This window comes from Semicossyphus pulcher, unplaced genomic scaffold (assembly GCF_022749685.1).
Source record: "Semicossyphus pulcher isolate SPU_LCO1_2020_fin unplaced genomic scaffold, fSemPul1.0.p SCAF_16, whole genome shotgun sequence".
In the NCBI taxonomy this organism is placed as follows: Eukaryota; Metazoa; Chordata; class Actinopteri; order Labriformes; family Labridae; genus Semicossyphus; species Semicossyphus pulcher.
The window spans coordinates 19,153,465-19,171,117 of record NW_027211670.1 but is presented as its reverse complement, the minus strand read 5'-3'; the positions used below and the strand labels follow the sequence as shown (position 1 = coordinate 19,171,117).

The following is a 17,653-nucleotide window of genomic DNA, read 5'->3' as shown; positions in this document are numbered from 1 at the left end:
CTGGGGGATTCTCCCCCAGGAAATCTTTTATAAAAACTCTTTATTTACACTGAAAGTAATCATTGAAAATGTAAAAATATGCACCTCAACTGTTAACATTTATTGACTAGAGTTCATGAGTTAACATTAGTTTACTGTGATATAAAAAGGGTCTTTCTTAATTCTTAGACACTTACGATAAACTTTTTCAGATAGAGTTTCTTTGTCTCTTTCCATCACATGCTGCTCTCTCTCTTCCCCTCCCTTTCTGTTATATGCTGTCTGTCGATCTGTGTGTCTGTCCGCCTGTATCACGTGTGATTAGACGAGTATGGCGAACTAATTAAACAACAGAATGTACATTATATGTACGACAATATAACACCTCTTACCCTCCCCTTTATTAAAAGATTGAGTGTGAGTTTTTCCAACTGGACCTGAACACATCTCTCTGCTCCTCTCAGAGTTACTTGTGTCAGGAAGTGCGCACTGAGTGAGTGGTCAAGAAAGTAAGAGAGAGAGAGTGGCGCAGAGAGAAAGGTGTCACTCTTGCAGGAGGCTGAAGCTTAACATCGGGCTACGTTCAAAACGTTTGAGGCTCAAGCCAGCCCCCCCAGAACGTGGCGCCCTAGGCGACCACCTATGCCTTGAGCCGGCCCTGTATTATACAGTGTTAACAATAACATCACATTGAATGATAATGGTTTGATTATCTTATAAGTGTAGTAAAGCTGTTAGAGTTTGTAGTATTTAGTCCTATTTTTGTCATTGTTTAATATAAATTCTACATGTTCATATCATCACACATGTTTTTCTTGTATTTAGTAAAATAAAGGAGTTCCAACTTTTTGCGTAGCATAAAAAAAGTTATAGTGAAACACAATAATGTGAAATAGTTTTCTGCTAGATAACTGCAAATCAGCAGTTGAATATGTTCTACAAGAAGAAGAAAATAATACACCTGAAATGTGGTTTAGTAAAGTTGCCGCCTTTGGGGCTGTCGAGCTGCTTGGCGAGACTAAATAAACCCACCGAGCAGGTTAAATATTTGAAACAGTTTCTTCCAGGACTGCTTTTCTGTGCTTGGTTTACTGAAGGCCAACATTGGCTGTGAGGTTCCAGACGCAGGGCTCTCAGCCGCTGCAAAAACATCAGACGTTACTCTAACAGAAGACATGAGCTCTCAACAGTGTTAAAAAGTTATCTTTCTATGTACAGGTCGGTCAGTCTGTAGAGGACGGGGAAAGGCAGCTGTCTGTCTAGGCGTAGTAACAGGGCGACACCAGCAGGTCTGTGAGCACCAGCAGCTGGTCATCAGTGAAGCACTGACGGTGCTCCTGCCAGTTATCATGGTGGGTACGCCTGAACTCCGACAGGGTCTTCTTCACCGTCATCTTTGGACACAAAAACAAGACATAATTAGTACATACTGTTTATACATCTCTGCCCAGAACACTAGTTTCAGTACAAGATAACACAAAGGGATATGAGCCACATCCACAATGCAGAACACACATTTTACCCGAGTACAGTATAAACATTTCAGGCCTCTACTTATACTTAAAGGTGTAATAAGTAGGATTTCCCTAGAAAAATAAAATATATACTTTTACAAATATAATATAAATCATCACTTATGGGCCTCTATACATGTGTGTCTCTGCATCTGTTCTGTTGTTTTGCTTTGCATGGGACGTTTTCAGGGGGGCGTTGTTGTGGTTCCCTGAGACAAGCGTACAGGTGAGTGTGGGAGTGGTTCAAATTAGCAGCTGGGCCCCATTCAGACCGGCAAACATGGCGAAAGAGCGACACAGAGTTGGCCTTCTTTCTGTTGGACAGGTTGGTGCCTCAAACCGGGTAGGACAAGCTAACCGGCGGTTAGCATGCTAGCGCAACGGTAGCCGCGATGCTGTTGGTGTTAGCTGTGGGCGTGTTCTTGCATGAGAGAGTGAGCATGAGCTTCTGGTGAGGAGGGGCCCAGGATCTTCAGACTTTCATCTTAACAAAAGTCTTAAATCAGTGGCAAAACCGTTAATAATGAAATATAATACCCACTTATTTTTTAGACATTTAAAGAGGAAGTTGGCCAATTTAAAGTAATCACTTCAAAACTATTTTGATCATATGCACGCTGTATGCTTATGTTGAGTCAAAAACTACGGAAGCCCTAAAGTGATAACAAGTTATTTATATATTTATAACAGATTCATTTCTCTTGTTATTTCGAGAGAACAAAGTTTGTTTTCTCGTGATAACGGGATAATTTTCTGGCAATCTAGAAAACAAAACAATCGGTTGGTCATTGTGATATTACAGACCAGGACATGCCATGCTGCCATTGCCCACAATGAGGTAAGTTAAGTTGCTTTTGTAACTCTGAGGATACGAGTTATGATCATCTGACGTCACGGTGCAGCGTTGTGTTTTTGAGATGACAATCGAGATCTCGAGAAAACAGGTAAATAACTCGTTATCACGTGAAAACGTAAAGATGTAGGGATACATGTCCGCTTAGGGCTTCTGTTAACAACAACACAATTAATAAATAATAATAGGATGTGGAATACTTAATTCATAAAGTTAATTAGCCAACATTCATATAATTTCAGAACATTAGCATGGACGACCAGAATACTTTTTACCAGTGTTACCAGTACACATATGATATTTAAATTTAGTAACTCATATGACGTACACATGTGGTTCCTGACAATATATTTTCAATGCGTTTTGATTACAAACTACTTTAGAGTTAAAAATGATATCCCAAATTGTTTGTATATATACTCTATATGTAATGTGGATTGTGTATACGTGATATCAGCCTCCTTATAGATAGCATGGTGCTCATGGAGAACTCTAGTGCTCCATCATTGGAGTGCACATTTTAAAGTGTTGTGTTTGCGTCTCACAATTTGGACATTTCCATTAGAGTCTGCAGTAAACTCCTGCAATAAAGAGGATGTTTATCGCTCTTTTTATGTGGCTTCATTTGTTTCTAGAAGTAAAAAGTTAAGAGCTGATAGCAGCCTTTTTTTTTGTTCTGTTCTGTTCTGCTCCTACGACGAGAGCCACCCTCAGGTTTAAGAGCGGAGCCGGAGCGAGGCCGAGCTTTAAAACTAAAAGGTAAAACAAAGACGCCGTCACTGCTGTCATTGGTTGAACATAATTAAAAACTAATGAGGTTGTAATAAGTTATTGATGTTAAAAGGCCTCGTGGAACAATGTAGAAATCATTTTAAATGAAACAAGTGCGGTGTTAAATTTAGATTTAACAAGGACACAAAAAAGCTGATGATCAATAAAAGCAAGGATGTATTCATGACTTAGACGTTGAGTACGTTAAAATTACATCGCAGCCTTCAAACAAATTGATTACATTTTAGGGAAGGAGGGAAGAAGCCTGCAGCCTTAACAGACTACAGATGAGTCCGCCTGAGGAAACAAAGGCTTTATATGCTCCTTTATTCCCTACACAAAATCCACTACTTCCATTATAATCATATAGCGGTATTCATTGCAACACACCGAGTAATTCGTCTACTCGCAGATATATTTTTAACTTCTCTCTTTTGTATTTCCTTTCTCATCTCTTTCACTTTGCAACAGGAGAAGCGCTAAATTATCATCATCGCTGGCTCCCCATCACTGTAATGTATTATTCAAACTCTGCACTACGGATTACATTGTATGTCTTTTTCATGCCTGAAGTGAGACCAAAGACACAATTTTCTCCTCAATTGGACAATGAAATTGTGTTCTTTGAGCTCACACAGTGTTGAGCTGGATGTTTGTGTGTGTGTGTGTGTGTGTGTGTGTGTGTGTGTGTGTGTGTGTGTGTGTGTGTACCTCTATAGGCTGTGGGTCGTTGAGATGGTCGCTCAGGTCCATCAGTATCTGAGGCATCCAGTCTGGGACGTCGTAGGGGCTCGACAGGATGCACGCGCTGAGGCCGAGCACTCCAGCATGGCGCCGCACTAAGTCTGCACACGCACATACACACATGAATACAACAAATGGGGAGTTAGAATTTCAAGGTTCACAATTCCCCAGGGATAAGAAAGGGTAATAGGGCAAGTATTACTGTGATTGCCTCATTGTGTTATTGTGACGTGTGTGTGTGTGTAAATGTGTGTGCGTACCTGTGGAGGACAGCTCTCCTCTGGCCTTGGGGAGGGGAGTCTGACTCAGCGTCTGGAGCTGTGTCTGCAGACTGGAGTCCAGGGGGAAGAACTGGCACTGCAGTAAACCACTGAGGGTGGTGCCTGCCATGTCCCTCACCTACGGGGAGAAGGAGGGAGGAAGGGAAGGAGGGAAGGAGGTGAGGATTAGAAAAAAAAATATATAGACCAGTGAAAATCTGAAGCGACAAATAAAGGAAGCGGCGGAGAGCAGGAGGCAGTTTTAGGGCGAGAAGCGCTTTCACAATTTATTAAAAGAGGCAAGAAGATCGGGGGGAAAAAAGGGAGGCACACAGGAGAGAGGGAGGAGGAGGAGGGATGCCGAGTTGAGCTGAGGTAACATTCACTTGCAGAACATCACCGCCTTCCTGCATCACTTTGCATAAATTATGAAGAAGCGCCGAGTGACGGCTGATGCATCGAAATAGACAATGAGACAGGGACGACGCGCCCGCCTGCTGTTCACTTACGCAGTTTACTAAATATTAAAACAAACAACTGTTTTCGTGGGATGGAAAACCAGAGTGAAGCCTGGAGCTTATTGATTTTTCACCTGCACTCGCAGCTCAACGGAAAAAAAAGGAGGTTTTAAAAGCACATGGAGAGGAGTGAGACGTGGTTTGTGCAAAGAATGACGCACCAAACTTGAGAGATTTCTATATGCTCTGCACAGGAAGTTAAGTTGATTTCATTGCATGCAATAAAAAGACATGAATAATTCATTAAATTAACAGTTAGTCAACACAAGCAGTCAAAACTAATGCGCATTTCTTAATCATATTTTGGGAATGAGCTGGATTTATGTCATTTTACAACCAGCGCAAAACAGCCGTAGTGCTCTATAAACACGCCTGTAACCACAGAAGAAGAGAAAGCCACCAAAACAGGAGAATAAATTAAAGCTGTGCAGCGAGGTGGAGTGTTATTTTTAAGCAATAACTGTGAACAGAGCAGAGGGATTAAGATTTAGTGAGCAGAGACTAGGGGACAATAAGTGGCCATTTATAATCCTGTGACAATTACACCTTACAGAGGGGCGATGGCTGTATTAAAACCAGCGCGTGCTGCCTTTTCCTGCATACATTACCTCGAGCTGTTCGTCGAGCAGCAGCTGCATTACGAGCTCTCGGATGCAGAGAACCTCGGCAGGCGCGCTGAGCAGGGTAAACAGGTTGTAGAAAACCATAATCTGGAGGTAGGTCAGCACTGAGAAGCGAGCGTGCCATGACCTGCTGCCCGCCATCTACACACGGAGGAGAGACAGAGAGGGGGTTACTACAGGGGCCTGTAAATCCAAAATGTTTTATGTATCTTGTGCAAACAGAATATGATATTGTGGACACAAGTTAATTTGTCGTGTACACAGGATTAATACATCGTGTGCACAAGTTATTATAAAGATAATTTTGTTTCCATTGGTATGCTCCTCTACCAGTTAATCAGGTTTTATTTTCACCTGTCATACAAGAGAAATATAAACAGCCCTGCGCTGCTGAGGCTGTTTTAGGCGCAGCAAAGCTTTAAAGTAATAATCTCAAGGATCTCAGTTTCGTTCTCTTTGGCGCCACCTGTGGTGATAAACGGTAATTGCAGGAACACACTTCCCAGATATCCAGATAGCGTTGCATGTGTGACGTCCACGGTTGGCTCCGGTTGTAACTCTTGACTTTCCTAGCTGACGGTCGCTTTCCGTTTTAGACAGTTTGCCTTCATCTGAGCGTCGAGTTTGTTTCTTTTTCTTTGGATTTTCACTTATTTTTGAAGTTGTATCTGTAGTCATCCATCTGTTCTTTGTTTGTTCAGCCATAGTAGATTACTGTTTACTCGCAACACTTGCAGAGAGCGGAAAAGCAGCCGCTTAGCTCCGCCTACCCTCTCTGACAGACCAACCACTGCTGGCTGATGGAAAATGCGTCAGTAACTGGGCGCCGCTTGTGAATTTCTCTGCAAAAGTCGCCACAGACACCCAGTCTGTAAATACAGACATACAACATGTGGATGTTCAGCAGGCGTTACATTTATAGTGTTCTGTGTAATTGTTTAAGTGTCAGTCTGTATTTATTTCTATCTCGTCTCTCCCTCTGTTGCACTCTCTTTTGTAGGGAATAGATTGTAAAGCAAATATAGACTCTTATTTGTAAAGATTATTTTTGAGGCATTTTGCGTTTATTACATAGGACAGTTGAAGAGAGACAGGAAATATTGGGAGAAGAGAGTGGGGGATGACATGCAGCAAAGGGCCGAGGGCGGGAGTCGAGCCTGCAGCCGCTGCGTCGAGGAATGTAGCCTCTGTACATGGGCCGCCTGCTCTACCAACTGAGCTAAACCAGCGCCCCATAAACACTTTTAAACAGCATACCATTGTTTTTTTAAAGATGATTTTTTTTTAACTTTATTTATAGAGAGGACAGTGGATAGTGTTGTAAACGGGGGAAGAGAGAATGGGGGACAACACGCGGCAAAGGGCAGAGAATGGGAGTCAACCTGGGGCCGCCGCATGGAGGACTGTAGCGACTAGCTGTTTCCCTGTGTTTCCAGTCTTAAGCTAAGCTAAGCTAACCCTCTGCTTTCCTGGCTCAATAATTAGCACACAGACACCATATGGGAGAGAGAGGTATTAATAATTTGTTAAAAAACTCTCGCTTTAACACATTTTTAAATTGTTCCCACACGATAAAACATTTAGCTTTGAGTGTCAAAGAAAAACTAAAACATGTTTTAATGCTTCCTCATCCCATCTCGGATCAAATATGAATCTGATGACACAATGGTCGGATATTCTGGGAGCGTTCTCACAAACAAAACCCTCAGCAGAGTTACTGTAAGCGTCACAAAGTAGGCAAATTAAAATAGCACAGGTTGTTTTTAGTCTAACAACACCGTGGGCAGCATTAGGCTCTGAACACTGACAGCAGGCAGGTGGGGCAACGTGTGTGTGTGAGCGTTTGTGCATAGTACTTCTTCCAGCGCGGCCAGAACCAGAGGGATGTGCTCGGGATACAGCAGGCCCTGGGACATGAGAGAGAGACACGTGCGTGCATCCTGCTTCATCTCATCATAGCTCTCATCAATCTCCACCGGGGCGATCTGCAGGGAGAGAGACACAGAGAGAGAGATGGAGAGAGGTAGGAACACACGGAGCTACGCACCATTTTGAGTAAATGAAGAGAGAAATTGAGTTTAATGGGCAAGTAAGATTGAGTGGGTAATAATGCTGCGCTGGGACCTGTGTGTGTGTGTGCGTGTGGGTATGTGTGTGTTACCTTGAAGAGCAGAGGCAGGAGCTGTAGTTGCAGCTGAACAGGAGTGGTGAAAGTTCGCCCTGCGCTCGCCATCAACCATTTCAACACTGCAAATTGCACAACACACACACACACACACACACGGATGACATTTTGGGATCGCTGCCAAATAATAAAAAACAACAGAGTCGGCGCTGTGACCTTACTGCATCGCACTGCTAATACAACACAATCTATCATGATTTAGTATCTAATGATTTGGATAATTTTCTAACGAGATATTTATCTGAATAATGGAGATCAGGGCGGTGGGAGACTGAAGGAGCAACAACGCACAAGTGTGTGGACGAGAAATTAGGTCTAAATTCAGTCAGTTTTATCTCCATTAAACAACAAAAGCAGGCGCAAAAAACCTCTTAATTTAAAATGAAATATCGGCTCCTGAACTCTGCAGAATTCTTTCTCGTAGAAAAACACCCACTGTTTGACCTCGAGGAGCAAACTACTTTTATTTCCTTCATGAGAGTGTAAACACTGTTTGGCAGCCTTCTCCCCACTGCCGCAGATAAAATCTGTTTATTTTTCTGATTAGTTAAAGTGTTATGGTTATTTGTCGAGTCCCAGCAGCTCACTCAAACCACATAACCTTGTCCTTAATGGCAGCCTCGCTTATAGAGCCTGTAGTGGGGCTCAGCCATGCAGATCGTGTTGGTATGCACAGGTTTTATAGTATCTGCTGGAAAGAGAGGTTGATGCTGTTTTCAGCTTTGATCTGGACTTTCAGGCTGCTTTCACATCTAGAGTCTGTTTGTTTGATCCGAATCAAAGACCAAATAAGTACAAAGTTGCATTTTGCCTAAAGTTTGTTTTGTGTTCACACGGCAGCTTTTACCAGCGGACCAAAAGTTTTGATGTGCAAGGAAACTGCTCCCTGATTGGTCAGATTTTCCACGTGGGAAAACTCCCTGAAGTAAACAAAGAGCGAGAGCGCACTCCTCAGCCACACTCAACACGATCGCAGACTTGTTGTCAGAGTTTTTTGTACTTTCAACCGACGTTCCACAGATCGATCAGTTCCACTCTGCTTCAGTTTTTCACTGAACATTCTGAACACCTCCGTGTTCTGTGAAAATGTTTCCTCGTCGCTCCCCACGTCTGTCCTCTACTCATCTTGCTGCCTGGCTGAGTGTCTGTCTCTGCCAGTGTCAGCACCCGTTAACAACCCACAATGCACAGTTGTTTGGTTTGCTTTCTATATTAGGTCCTACTTTAAGTCTGTTTATGTTCACACCTGAATCAAATCGGACTGTTCGTTTGGAAACGGACCGGGTCCTGTCTTTTCAAGCGGACTATGGTCTGCACCAGAGTTCAAATGCTTGTCCAAGCGAACCGGACTTTCCAAGTTAAGTCTGAAAGTCCGGACCAAAGCTGGTGTGAAAGCCCCTTCAGAGAAGTCTGGTTCGTTTGGACAGGGTGGATCACGCATTCGAACTCTGGTGTGGACCAAACCACCAGAAAAGACAGGATTCGGTCCGTTTCCAAATGAACCACAGTCCGGTTTGATTCAGGTGAGAACATAACCAGACTTAAAGTAGGACCTAATATAGGAAGTAAACCAAAACACTGTGCAACAAAACATTAAAGTCTGCGATTCTCTCTCTTCTTGTTCTCTTTCTTTGTTTACTTTAGGGATCGGAAATTCTGACCAATCAGAGAGCATCAAAACCTTTTGGTTCACTGATAAAAGCTTCCGTGTGAACACGAACCAAACTCAAGGCGAAACGCAACTTGGTAAGAATTTGGTCTTTAATTCAGATCAAACCACAGACTGTATAAAAAGATGGACGACATGACAGCTCCTTAAAAGTGAAGCCAAACCCTCTCTATCGCCCCCTGCTGACTGGCTGCAGTATAGGTCATAAAGCCCGCCTCCTCCATGTTAACAGATGGGACATGAGTCAAACTATAAAATCAAAATACACGTCAAATAAATGTTTCTCAAACATGGTTTCTGTCATTATAATTAGTTCTTATCATGCTGATTTACATCCAAGTGTTCATTTTTAAGTTAAGTGTTATTTGATGCTGTCAAAAGGATGATTGACAGCTCTGTTGACAAACACGGCTCCTGCAGCCGATCTGTTCCGGATTAGCAGAGCAGAGGAGGAACGGTGAGAGGACACGTCACTAAAACAATCACTACAGTCATTGAAGTTTACACATCTGTGAACGTCTGCTTCAGACCAACACAAGAAGCTGTTCTGCTTTAACACGCCGGCGCGCGGGATCTTTGCCATTTTTTCCGATAAGTTAAGTGTGTGTTTTGGTTAGCGGAAGTGGCTACAGCGATGCTAATCTCTACGGCGCAGCTCTCTCCGTCACAGGGGCTACTTTGGCTTCAATTTTGTACAATGAGAGCAGATGGAGACGCGTCGTCCATCTATATACACAGTTATTGTATCAAACAACCAGACTTAAGGTGTGAAAGCATCCTATATCCTCTACTTTATTTAGGTGAAGGAAGATATAAATATGAGCAAATGAGAGCCAAATTATCTGCACAGTAATAATGAAAAACTTATTTATTCAACTGTTTTTGGAGACTGGCCTGTAACTGTGAAAAACTAAATCAATAACAAAATCTACTGCAATCAAGTTACTGCACTATGTGCCCCGTACAAATGTTTGTATTAGAAACACCCTCCAAAATATTGACGGAGACTCCTTTCCATATCGGTTTTTTTATCAGTGTTGAACACGCGCCCTTGAAATTCCTCTTCATCTACACCTCACTACCCTTTAAAGTAGAATTTAAAGGTGAAATCAATAAGGGTTCACAGCTTCAGCTTGTCTCATCTGGCTTCAGCGCATCAGTCTGTTTCATTAAGAGAACAAGCCGTCCTGGTGTGTGCATATATATATTTCCCCTGCAGTCTCTGTCTATCCCCGGCCTACACCATGTCAGTCTACATGCTTGCATCCACATTCTGACCCGTCTTGAGCAGTTTGACAGCCTGGGTGCGCTCGTCCGTCTCCTGGGTGTTCTCCTCGTGGACGTGGTTGTGGATCTCCGGCTCCGACGTGAGGGGCTTGAGCCGCTCCAGGACCCGGGTGACAAACTCTGCCACATGGGGGGAGGAGGTGGGCGCGGTGTGGGGCAGAGCCACGTCTATCATAAAGATATAGGTCAGGACACTGGAGAGAGAGAGAGAGAGAGAGAGAGAGAGAGAGAGAGAGAGAGGGGGACAGAGGGAGAGGAGGGGGAAAGAAACAAAGAGACAGAAAAGCAGTTGAGATGAAGAGGCCAAGAAACATCACACACAAACTAATTAGTTTAACCTTTTTAACCTTGATTATATAATCCAGAAGAGATAACAGCGAGTTAATTTGGTACCTTCCAATGCGCTCCCTCACATTCTTATACACCTGGGTGAGTTTGGGCTCCAGGTACGCCAGCAGCCGGTGCAGCAGCTCAGAGACTCTCCACTGCTGCTGGGCCAGACCTCCCTGAAGCACATACAGCAAACTGACAGAGACAAACAGAGAGGGGTGGGGTGGGGTGGGGGGGTTTGTTGAGTTACTGCGGCACGTCGGCTCAGGTTACTGCTGCAGCCTGAAATCAGAAACCTCTAAAATGCTGCTAGACATAAACATATACCCCGTGTGCGTGGAGTAATTCATGCACATGGACACACGCATACACGTACCTGGCGTCCCTGAAGGAGCCGCCCTCTCCGCTCAGCGGGCTCTCCATCAGCAGCTCCAACAGCCAGTGGAGTCTCCTGGGGTCCCGGCCCTCCTATTGGACAGCAGACAAAGACAAAAAAAGGGGGGCTTATTTTTTTAATGTTTTTTCGGTAGGCAAAAAACCTACTCAGGGACTGAATACTACCATCCTTTTACTCCCAAAGGAAAGAGAGAAAATAGTCCCAATAGTTGTTTTTTGTATATGTTTTGTGTTTATTTTAATTACCTCGTACAGAGAAGCACAAAGGAGCTAATCAGTATTACATTTTATGACCACAATAACCTAAAATGCATGTAAACTGCTGCAATAAGACAACAACAGTGCAAAGACTGAGGACATTTTCAAGCAGTATTTAAGAGACAAATGGGTAAAAGACTTATTTGTTGCTAATTGATAAGACTAAGAAGTGCTTTGGTAGGGCAAAGCTTTGAGCTAAATGCTAACGCTAGCATGGCATCATGCTCAAATTGACAATGCTAACATGCTGAGGTGTAGCAGGTGGAATGTTTACTGTTGTTACCTTGGTTTAGCATTTAAACATCAGCTAATTAGATTAGCGATAAAGGCAACCTACACCTGCAGTAGATGGGAATCGCATTAGTTTTGCAGACATTTTGGTACTTTAAAGAGGGGGTATCATACTGTTCCACATTTTAAGACATAAATCATGTTACAATTTTGGATGTCCAGACTAAACGTGGGTGAAGTTTCAAATCTGTAGGTTAAAGTATGTTGGAGTAATCCCCGGCTAAAAAGGTCTCAGCCTGCAGGCTGCTGTGAACACTTGCTTTCAGACAGACTTCTCCAGACGCTTCACTTTGTGATGTCACAAAGTGGAGGAGCTCTCTAGTCATTTTTACCCCGTGCTTCTGCCTCAGCGCCGTAATGCAGCTGTGCCGTAATGTAGCTGTGCCGTCATGCAGCCTTTGCCATTTTATATTGAACGAAGCAACGCGGGTGTAAACAAATGTGTGCTTAAAATACACACACACACGGCGCTGTTCCGTCCTGCCGGCTCCACTGTTTACACAGACGCCGTTTCGCCTCTGTTACTACCTACGATGTCGGCTCAGAGGCGGAACGACTTCGCCGAACCATTCCTCCGCCGTGTGTTTTACATCAAAGACCGAACAGAGGCGTAATAATCCCGCCTTGAACTGGCAGCGTAAAAGGGGCTTATATTAGGGCATCTGCCCGAGACACAGCAGAACTTCCTGCCCTTCCCGCCCTCCCAGCAGCTCAGTCTGCCTCTGAATTTTTTTTCACTCTCTTGTCAAGTTGATTAAGAATGTCTTGGAGAAAGTTTTTCTTTGGCTGTGAAGGAAAAACATCAGTGTTTACTTTTCCAAAGGACAAGAGCTCCAGACATTCATTTCAAATCTCTCTCTTTGCCAACACCTCTGTAACACGGCCACAGGGTAGGAGGCGCGCCTCAAACACTGAGTTCTGCACCTCGGCAGGTTTCGGAGAGCCGGCCAATCAGAAGAAAGCGGGCTTGTAGGGGCGGGGTTTCTTAAAGGGACAGAGCTGACTGAGTCGTTTCAGGCAGAGGCTGTATGAGGGCCTGCACAGAGCAAAGTTTTTTTAACTGTAAATTATGCTAAGCTACTCCACAGGTATCACAGAGTGAAATATGAAGCTTGAGATTAGCATAATACCCCACTTTTAAATGTTAACTTGATGATTGTGCTCGATTAAAAGTGAAGGGAATGTTTTTGCAATTTGTCTCGAGGCGAACACAAAATGTTTCCAAAATTCGAGTAAATCTGTTTGATAGTTGTTTAAATATTTCAGTGTGAGCTAAAGTGCTCGACACACCAAACCTCCCATCCCTGGAGGCATGATAGAAACACGAACAAAAAAAACTGTGTTCGTGCCGCAAACGGTGTTTTTAAAATCCAATTTTCAGCAGAATGTTTGTGTTATCGATTTTTAAACATCTGATCTCATCCATGTTTTAAAAGTGAAACACACAGATGGATTCTCAGTTTTCTTCAGTTCGCCCCGAGCCACGTTGCTTGTGGTGCGTTTGTATGCATGCGAGACGCTCACGCAGGCCGTAGCGATGCAGGTGCCCCAGTCTGTGTAGGTTTCCACTGTGATGTTGGTTAAAGCTGTTCTGATCAAAGGGCACAAAAGCTTCCACAGCCTGTCCACCTGAGCACACACACACACACACACAATAATGAAAGTTTTTATTAATATTGACTTTTCTTATCAAAAAGAATTCCTGCGTGTGTGTGTTTGTGTGCGTGTGTGTGTAGTACCTGGCTGAAACTCCAGAGTTTGCTGCCCCTGATTAGTCCTGCAGTAATCTCACACACACAGCGCTGCGAGCTCTCATGGGGATCGCCGGCGAGCTGCTCCAGGTGAGGCCACAGTAGCGGCAGGAACACGTCACCATAGTTACGAAACAGCCCCTGTCAATCAAAGGAGAGCGTGAAGGTTTGTTCGATGTGGAGGAACCAAGACGTTTTTTCTTTTTTTTCAACCAAAGAAAGACAGATTACAGTCGTTCGCTTGGCGTAAGGAAACTGTCAGCTGCCTGATGGGGAACAATGAATCACAGGAGTTGATGACACAAATTCCACCTCTACGTTGCTCAATTCAGCCTCGGCTAGCGGTGGTAAATGCTGTGTCACTTCTTTGAAAAAAGGTTTGCAGGATCGATAAGGGCTGAGAGTTTAAATTGCACCTTGAAGAGGCAGAAGCGTCGCGGGTTGAAGCTGTCTTTTCCTTTCCGATCCTCCAAAGAGAGGAACTCTATGAGCTGGTCGATAAACTCCGGGTCCGAGAAATATTCAAAGATGATCTTTTCACCCTGAGTGACAAACAGACAAATGTAATAACAGCAATATTCAGGCGTAAGTGGGATGTTTTGTGTGTGAGCACGCACCTCACTCATCTCTTCGTACTGCAGGTCATCTTTTGACTTTTCCGAAGCTGCATAGATCATCATTTCTCTGAGAGGAGACAAAGAGGAGGCGGCTGTGATTTATAGATAACAACAAACAGGGAAAATATGGACAGACACAGACCGGCTTCAAATAAGCAGCGAGGATAAACGAATGATTAAAAAGTCAGTTAGTCAGCAAGACCTCCACCTATACATCAATTCTTCTATCTAGGCCAGGCAGTAAGCGTTCAGTCAGCCTTATCCAGGCCAAGACGTGACAGGAAGTCACTTCGACACCCTGCTAGTTATCCAGCCGCCCAGATCAGTCGCAGATCAGCCAGTCAGACGTAAAGTTAGCAGCACAAAGAGAAGCATCAAATCAAGCCGGCAGTTAAGTCAATCAGCTACTTAGCTCCGTCCAACCGAGCAGTTAATCAGCCTTCCAGTTTCTAAATCCTCCACATAAACACTCTGTCGTTCCCCTCACCTCGGCCATGAGTAGTAGCCCAAGTGTGTTTTCTCCACAAAGTGCTGGGAGTCCCACTGCTCCTCACTCACAGGGAGGTTGTTGCTGTCGTACTGCAGCCAGCGGTTTGCCTCGCGATCCCCGGCACACACGCCCTCGGGATCCTCTACGCCACCTGAACACGACAGCGAACAAGGCACAGGAACATGAAAAGAAAAGCACGCTCTGATACTTAAACTGTTTGATGTAATATGTTCAATGCAGCCCAAAATGTGGAATCTGGTGAGTTTCATACTATAATTTATTTATTGTTCTACTTCTGTTTGAGAGCAGAACAGGTAAATGATCATGTGACAATAACAACCAACAACAGTGGCAGTTTTTAATCTATATATTGCATATATTTTTAATATTGTCATACATTATTCTGGTATCTGAGGGGTACTCGATTTCAAGATGGCTAACTGGAAGGAAAAATCGTACTGCGTCATGTCTAACAGACTGTATTCGCCTGATTTAAGCCTCATTTGTGGGTAAGTGGGTGTTGGTCGTTGTTTCTAGACAAAATAAGACTTTTTAATTATTCAAATCTATCTTTTAAAAGAAAGCAAATGTAAATTTACATTTTGGTCATATTGCCTTTTTCCTGTTCAGGGGATCAATATGTGGAATGCCTCACCTGCAGAGCTCAGACTTGGACCCTGACTGGGAGCATTTTAAACTGAAGCAGTTCTTGAGGAGGGCTCAGTCTTGTAGTCATTTTGTATCCTGTATTGTTTTCGTACTGTCTCTTGTGCATTTGTCGTTGATTTTATGTATTTTAAAGGCCCATCTAGGGACAGGTATTGCAAATTAGCCAAGGCTATAAATGCTGTTGTGTGTGGCATCAGTTTACTTGCTTCATACTTATCCCTATACAAATAAACATTAAGTAAATTGCTTACCCTATTGGAAATGACAATACAATGAGTTTTGACATTATGATGTTTTATTTAAAGAGAAGCTCCAGTCATGTTTTAAGATATTTAAAATGCTCTGCTTGAAATAATATATTGTGTCTGTTTTTTCTAAATAATATGTTTAATTACCTTGTAAAAATAAATTATTAATTAATTAATAATTAAATTAATTATTAATTAATCACATTTCCAGCTGTCCCCTCCGTCGCGAAAACAAAACACATCTCTGCCATCGTTTAGTAGCAACTTGTTGAAACTTATCCAGCTTGAAATGTGGTAAATAGTATTAGCTGGCTCGCGCATAGCCGAGTTGTTGCCATAGGTTACACATAAAGATATGCGTAGCGTCACCCCGTCCATTAACGGGATTGGCTCCTTAGGTTTGTGACATCACAAACCTGCCAATCTGAAAACGTGTTGTTCAGCCTGTCCTTGGTACACTGTAGTTTAAAAGCAGACAGGCCCAGCCATGGAGATGACTTGTCGCTGATCTTGTAGCACATGAAAAACACCACATGGAGACTCACTTTTCACTGGAGGGGGTCTTTAATAAAAGCTGATATTGCAACTAATGTGCCTGATGCAACTTTGTCAGCAGCCGTTTAAAGAGACGGTCTAATATTTCTGGATTTTCCCACAAGGACTAAATGATTTAAAAGTTTGTTTGTGTGTGTTTTTGTGCTCATACTCACTGATATCTGATGGTTTCACAGCCTCCTTCTTTATTGGTCGTTTCAGCTGTTTCAGGACGCCAGCCAGCGCTGAGATCGCCACCTACAGGGGAGAAAGATTATACTGCATTAAAGTAGAGCCACACACAAACAGCCGCTTCCCCAGGTCCGGTAAAAAGTGCTGTCTGTTTCGGTATTTGTTCTTCTCCTGAGTCTTGTATCCACACACAAATGCAAACAGACAGCACACAGACAGAGCTGCAGACCTTGCGTATGCTGATGGAGTCGTGTATGAGGCTCTGGGTGAAGAAGAGGACGGCGTCAGGGGGAAGAGGGTGATCCTCTCTCAGCTGGAGAGACAACAAGTCTGTGGCCATGTGCTCAAACTTCCAGGGCCTGAAACACAAGCAAACAAGTCTCAACAGGGCATGGACAATTTCTATTTTCAGCCATACATTTTTAACTACAGGCCGACATCACTATTTAGAAACAGAAGAAAGAGTTTATTTGCATTTTTATTACAGAATTTATATCATAACTTGCACAGCATATCCCTACATTCACTATCTGGTCCATTAAAACATGACTCATAAACGGGCAGAGAGACAACTTACAGGTTACTGTCTTCAAGGCAATCCAAGAGATCGTTGACGAGCTTCTCATATTTTCTGCATAAGAGAAAAAGAAGTGTTATTCAGGAGAACTACTCCTACTCTTCATGGCGATAAAGAAAAAAATATCAAAAGCATAACTGGTGCCGAAGCTTCTCTGTAACCTTGAGAAAAACTAGACTCCATTAAAACTGAATGAATGAAGGAATAACACAAGCTTATGTTCCTACCTCGCAGCGACCACGTTTCTGATTCGCTGACGTTGAAGCCCCTCCTTCAGCTCGTCTACCGACGGTGCCGCTAAACACGGCGTGGGGTTTTCAGACTGTGCGATACGATTGGCCACCTCCACACAACCTTCAGATACCTGGCAGAAGAGAGCAAAAAGCGATTTAAAAACCATCAGATGAAGCTTGTTTCTCGCCTGTCATTGGTCACGTTGCTCACAGTGAAATAGATCCCGATGGTGTCGTGCTGGCGGTGGATCCTGTCAGTGATGTCGTCCAGCAGGCGACCGATGGAGGGCTCGTCCAGGGTCATGGTGGGCGACAGGCCACAGCGGACCAGGGCGGGCCACACCTCCCCGACACAGTCCCAGTCCCTCGTACTAGCCAGGCAAACACTGCTGTGCACACCCAGCAGGCAGTACAGAGCGCCCTGAGAGACACAAGCACACACACACACACACACACATTACAGATCATACTGTATTCAAAGCTGTGTGCTGTGGCGGAACAAGGTGCTGGATGCTTCACAGTTTGAATCAGTGAAATGACCCTATTGTCTGAATTTTGACACAGTTACAGGTAAGAAATGAAAGTAAGAAACAGTTCGTAAGTAAGTTTTAGTCTTCAGAAGAAAATGTTAATTAGTTCTAGTCAAATTTCAGCAAAACATCCA

General features: G+C 43.6%; 1 protein-coding gene across 1 annotated transcript in view; it reads right to left on the bottom strand.

Moving 5' to 3' along the window:
* Positions 1-1,238: 1,238 nt before the first annotated feature.
* Positions 1,239-17,653, bottom strand: part of LOC138593610 (proteasome activator complex subunit 4B-like) — a 46,613-nt gene continuing 30,198 nt past the window's right edge. Inside the window, exons 29-47 of the mRNA XM_069664682.1 lie at positions 17,201-17,410; positions 16,984-17,120; positions 16,757-16,810; positions 16,409-16,538; positions 16,164-16,245; positions 14,534-14,687; positions 14,047-14,113; positions 13,846-13,971; positions 13,418-13,570; positions 13,203-13,307; positions 11,110-11,201; positions 10,797-10,928; positions 10,395-10,597; positions 7,424-7,509; positions 7,119-7,247; positions 5,248-5,403; positions 4,122-4,260; positions 3,829-3,962; positions 1,239-1,373 (exon numbers count right to left, since the gene is read on the bottom strand). Of these exons, the coding sequence (XP_069520783.1) occupies positions 1,239-1,373; positions 3,829-3,962; positions 4,122-4,260; positions 5,248-5,403; positions 7,119-7,247; positions 7,424-7,509; positions 10,395-10,597; positions 10,797-10,928; positions 11,110-11,201; positions 13,203-13,307; positions 13,418-13,570; positions 13,846-13,971; positions 14,047-14,113; positions 14,534-14,687; positions 16,164-16,245; positions 16,409-16,538; positions 16,757-16,810; positions 16,984-17,120; positions 17,201-17,410 (2,424 nt within the window). The remainder of the gene's footprint in view (positions 1,374-3,828; positions 3,963-4,121; positions 4,261-5,247; positions 5,404-7,118; positions 7,248-7,423; positions 7,510-10,394; positions 10,598-10,796; positions 10,929-11,109; positions 11,202-13,202; positions 13,308-13,417; positions 13,571-13,845; positions 13,972-14,046; positions 14,114-14,533; positions 14,688-16,163; positions 16,246-16,408; positions 16,539-16,756; positions 16,811-16,983; positions 17,121-17,200; positions 17,411-17,653) is intronic.